The sequence below is a fragment of the Lactuca saligna genome, chromosome 5, assembly GCF_052625555.1.
Source record: "Lactuca saligna cultivar CGN05327 chromosome 5, ASM5262555v1, whole genome shotgun sequence".
NCBI classification, from domain to species: Eukaryota; Viridiplantae; Streptophyta; class Magnoliopsida; order Asterales; family Asteraceae; genus Lactuca; species Lactuca saligna.
This window is the reverse complement of record NC_136421.1, coordinates 18,737,530-18,742,697: the sequence shown is the minus strand read 5'-3', so window position 1 is coordinate 18,742,697 and position 5,168 is coordinate 18,737,530. Positions and strand designations below refer to the sequence as shown.

Sequence of the window (5,168 nt, the reverse complement as noted above, 5' to 3'; positions counted from 1 at the left end):
CATTCCATTATCTATTTCCACTTCCACTCTTTAACATGTACATATCCTTGCTTCCATCCAAAATAATTATTTTTTATTTAAATATATAAATTTTGTATTATTTTTATTAGTTTGTATTTTTCTTCTTTCTTCCTTCCATATGAAAATAATTTTGTTAAATACTTTACCTAAAGATTTGTAACTGAAATCATCATCATGTATCTTATCCAAATACAACATTTAAAGATAAACCTTTGTTTCTTAAGCTTGATAATAATTAAGTCGTTCATTAGAACAAAACATGGTTCATCTCCACGAAACTATTGATTTCATGTATATATATAACAAGTCTCCAAGTTAACCCCCAAAAAAAAAGAAAAAAAAAACATAGACTAAAACGTTTTTACAGCAAAAGCAAAAAAGTTAAAAAAAAAAAAAAAAAAAAAGGTCGACCTGCTACAAAATTAGCTTCTAACAAAGTATCATTCGAGTCCAAAATCAACGACTGCTTCAGGTCAACTAACATCTCATCTCTTCTTAGTTTTTATCTATCATCTATCTACCATCATTTTCTAAAACCACCCCTTCAACTGTATCAATTTTTGCATTTTTCCCCCTTTTTCTAGCATATGTTAGAATCCCTTTAACCTCCTCCACTGGATTGACTTTCTCTTCAACTGTTGACTTCAGCAGCTCCAATGGCAACGCTGCAGGATCAAGCTCCAAGCAACCTTTCGGAACATTCGAACCTTCTTCACCTGTTAGCAGATAATAAGGTACTTTATGAGACAATCGAAAGATTTCCTCTTTAGGAATCATTCGCGTTTCCTTAACATCAGAATGTTGTTGATAGAACACAGACTTGAAACCACCAACTTTCACCAGTGGATTTACCATTATACCCTTCCCTTCTTCATAATCTTCAAGAACTACCACCATGTCGTATTTATGTATCGCTTCATCTGGAGTGAACTCGTTCCAATCGGGATGCCAGTTTTTATAAACAGCCCACACTTCGTGTTTTCGTGGGTAGATTTGGATAATACCCTTTTTGCCCTTTTCCCAATGAACCTTGTGTGAGAAGGAATTTAGTGAGGTGTTGATTTCACGTTTCCCGATTCGGAAATCGCCACTTGTTTTTGGAAAGCCTGATGTGACCCAATTAATTGGACCTAATTCAGCATTGGATTTGGAATTCAACCAACTTATTTCCATCTTAAATGGTTTCCTTGATATCACACTATGAATCATTGCATAGTATCGAGGCATTCCATCATCTTCATCATAAGCTGCCCAAACTTGGTTTTCCGAAAACGCCCTTTCGCTTCTGTCCATATCGAAATCATGAAAATCGGGATCCGGGACACTCATTAAGATCGCTTCCGTTTCCTCCTTTGTATCGGTGTCCATGTCGTCATCATCATCATCATCATCATCATCAACATCATCATCGAGGCTATCTTTTGATGGTGTTTTTACATCTTTGACCTTACTCATACCATTCGGAATGATTTCTTGTTTCTTGATAACTTCTTTTTCTTTTTCTTTTTCTTTTTCTTTTTCTTTTTCATCTTCTGCACTCCACTCGTCCAATTTCTTGTTGATTACATTCCTGGCTTTTGAGACCAAAATGGAACGAAGTTCTGCAGATGACAATTCTCTCACACTATTCTTAAGTTTGTTGAGTGTAGAAAGGTTGACTTTTTCACGTTCCACGGTTGACTGTTCGACTACACGTCTCTTTTTTGCAATTCCATCAACTTTAACTGAATTTGGACTCTGATATCCCACTTCATGTTGTCTTTTAAATTGATGATTTGCATTGAGATTCTTGTTTTGAGGAGGATGCCACATTTGATGAAGATTTACAGGTGGGGGTGATATTGCTAAAGCCCAAAAGGGCTCATGACAATTGGTGCAAAGGATCTTTTGGTTGAGGTAAACTTTCAAGTATTCAAAGTGCATTTTGCATTTTGTACATGAAGTCCAAAATGTGGTGGGTGGAGGGGTAGAGGTGGAAACTTTTTGGTAAATTGGTTTAGGGTTTCGTTTTTGGTCATATGCTTTCTTTTTACCTTTATCAGCTAATATTGTCCATGCTTCAGATACAAGCTTAAAAGCACCTTCAGCTCCAATGGATTTGTTTTTGTCAGGGTGAAGAGAGAGAGCTAGTTTTCTGTAACTTCTTCTAATAGCTTCATCATCAGCTGTGGGGTCCACACCAAGAACACTATACCAATCTGATACTCCATTGATCTTCTTCTCTGAAGAAATGTAAACATCAAGAATCTGAAAGAGGTGTGAAAGACCTTCAAGCCCTGGGAATAGTTTATCAGCTTTTTGTGCTATTTTTTTCGCACCCACAAAATCTTTTTCTATTAATTTTGCTTCAGATATCTCTTTAGCACGAAGCGCTTCATCTTTATTGCATTCCATATCAGCATTCAGAGTAGAGGGTCTTCCTCTGATTGAGCAAGCCCTAATACAAAAAAAATATACAAATAAATAAATAAGGACATGAAGTATGATTACGCATCAAGTTATATATACAAAGTACAAACCAACATCCTATTTATAGGCTCAATTTTGAAACCCTAAAAACGAACATTGACCATTGAAAGTTGAAACTACCAAAAGGGGATATGAAAGAACATGTGGAATATCTGAACGATTGTGTGTAAGCGTCACAGGTACCCTAAGTTGATGAATCGAACACAGAAGAAAACAAATCAACATAATACAGTTGCAAAACAAGTAGTCGATTCATTTGATGGTATAATGAAACAGATGACAAGAACTTAACATTGTAAAACGTCAGGAATTAGAACCATGAATTAAGCGATTCAAACAAAATATCCTCATAAAGACTCGAAACATTAATGTGGTATCTAAAAGCCTACTAAATTGATCATTGGGAAGATTTTATGCAGCTAGATTATAGCAAAACTAAGGAATCACATAAACTTCCCCAAAATCGCAATCAGATTGGGGTAAAGATGAATTTAAACTTGTGGGTTGTAACATTAGCTTCATTGATTGTCGTACATCAGTAGAATAATCTCGATACATTCAACATTGAATGGTTTCGTTCTTTAGAATCGTGAAATGGATTATCTAAAAATGTAATAACTCGTATGAACTTGAATTAGCAAAAACTGAACAAACCGCCGCATCAGATCCGATAAACATAATATAACATACCGAAAACGGAATCAAAATCATCACTAGATTTTTTTTTCTTAAACCCTAAAATGCACAAACAAAAAGGGCAAATATTCAAAGAACAATAAACCATAAGCATTCCAAATCAAGCAAAAATCGAACAGCCTATATGGGTATAGAAAGTTATCTTCATCATATTCATAAAAACAAGTAATGAGCACAGATGAAGAAGAAAATACCTAAAATACTCAACCAATCTAACGGAGGAGGCGCCACTGGAAATCTCCTCCAAAATCCGATTTTATATCGCGTTTGTTCACTGTTCCTGATCAATGATTTTCATAAACGAACAATCTAGTTTCCTAAATTCTTCACAAATCCCTAAACAAATTCATGTTAACGACCAAAAAAATATAAATCTTTGTGGTTTTTATCGTAGAGCTATTGATGAAAGAAAAACCAGCAGGTGTGTGTTTTCATAGCTTTTGAAATTTTGTTGCCATCATCTCCATTTTATATGTGAGATTATCCCGTATTGTTTCAAAAAAAATTTAGGACTTTTTGTTTTTTTTTTTTTTTCCCGAGAAAGACAAATATAGCTAATTCTTTAATGCTTTTCAATAAATACCTAAAAATTAATAAATGATTCATATAATCATAAAATTACCTAAAAATTTAATAAATGATTTCTATAGTCATATGGAAATAGCAGGTGGAAGATCTCTGGTCCAAATGACTATATTAGCTTGTAAATATTAACATGAGATTTCATGGGGGTATAGGGTCTTCATGGATGGTTAATTGATCCGAAAACATATTTCGAAAGATTAACCGAGACTATCGGTTCGTTTATTTCTTCAACCTAAACCTAAACCGAAAAATCATATTAACAAGTATTCTGTTAACCAAAATTTTCGGTTATATTATCCGGTTAACCAATTAACCATTACTAATTAATAAAAATATGTTAAAATTATCGGACCCCATAACAAATTTCCTAACAAAAAAATGAATGACAATGAATAATCCATATAACTTATTTAATTATGTTGTTAGCTTTTGTTAATATTGTTGCATAGCTACATTTATGTAGATACAGTTTGTTATGCGTGAATTATTAGGGTTACACGTATAAATTATTAGGGTTACACGTATAAACTGATATAACTATTATCGTAAAAATGATGATGATATATGGATTTAGGTCATGCAATGATGTTTAAGTTATGGTTTATATATTCAACAAATTCTATTGATTTATACGAGTTGATTTTCTGTTACGATAAATTGATGAAACAATAGCGAGTCCGATAACAGCTTCAGCAGCTGCAGAAAAAATCTGAAAATGTTACGAAATTGAGCTTAACTATATTTAATATAAGTTGAAGACACATAAGAGCCCTAACCATATTTCAACTTGTAATCAATCCATATAGACTCACAGTTAATAAATAGGCACCCAAAACAAGTACATGTTCGAGTATCATTAACCAACTCCATGCAGTAACATCATTTTGAATCCATTCCATTTGCATTATTATTTTATCCATTATAATTATTGTAAAAAGACATCATCGATCTTTAGTCTTGGATATATGAAAATAAGATGAGTTTGATACTTAGCACGATGAAAGGTGGATGTGAAAGGGCGATGACTCGCAACCTCTATAAAATTTTGGACTTAGAATGTAATTGTGAAATATCATCTGAACGAACGAAGTTGAAGAAAAAGACGGAATCTAAGTATGCTCAAACTTAAGCTAGCAGTCCAAGTTGCTTGTGACAAATCCACCCTAACCTACCACTCCAAAAAGACAATTTGAGGACTAGTTTTCTAGACACGGTTTTTAATTGTAGAATCCGATATTTCATCAATCTTATCCAACTATCGAATAAATGTGTATATGTATTCATTTTCCCATATTCATAACTCTCTCATAAAAATATAACAATCCGTACATTTTCCATAACTGAACATACTGATTTGTGCTTAAAACTATGAGTGTTCCTCGTGGAATTTTGATGTA

At 33.4% G+C, this 5,168-nt stretch overlaps 1 protein-coding gene across 1 annotated transcript; it reads right to left on the bottom strand.

Annotated features, from left to right (window-relative positions):
* Positions 1-268: 268 nt before the first annotated feature.
* On the bottom strand, positions 269-3,613 carry LOC144998008 (uncharacterized). The gene is made up of 2 exons (XM_078957854.1): positions 3,381-3,613; positions 269-2,458 (listed from the first exon to the last, which is right to left on the bottom strand). Exon 2 carries the CDS (start codon positions 2,413-2,415, stop codon positions 535-537), a length of 1,881 nt encoding a protein of 626 aa, XP_078813980.1. The 5' UTR covers positions 2,416-2,458; positions 3,381-3,613; the 3' UTR covers positions 269-534.
* Positions 3,614-5,168: the final 1,555 nt, after the last annotated feature.

Bases quoted from the DNA above. Each gene is read 5' to 3' on its own strand.
- LOC144998008 (XM_078957854.1), bottom strand. From the start codon at position 2,415: ATGGAATGCAATAAAGATGAAGCGCTTCGTGCTAAAGAGATATCTGAA.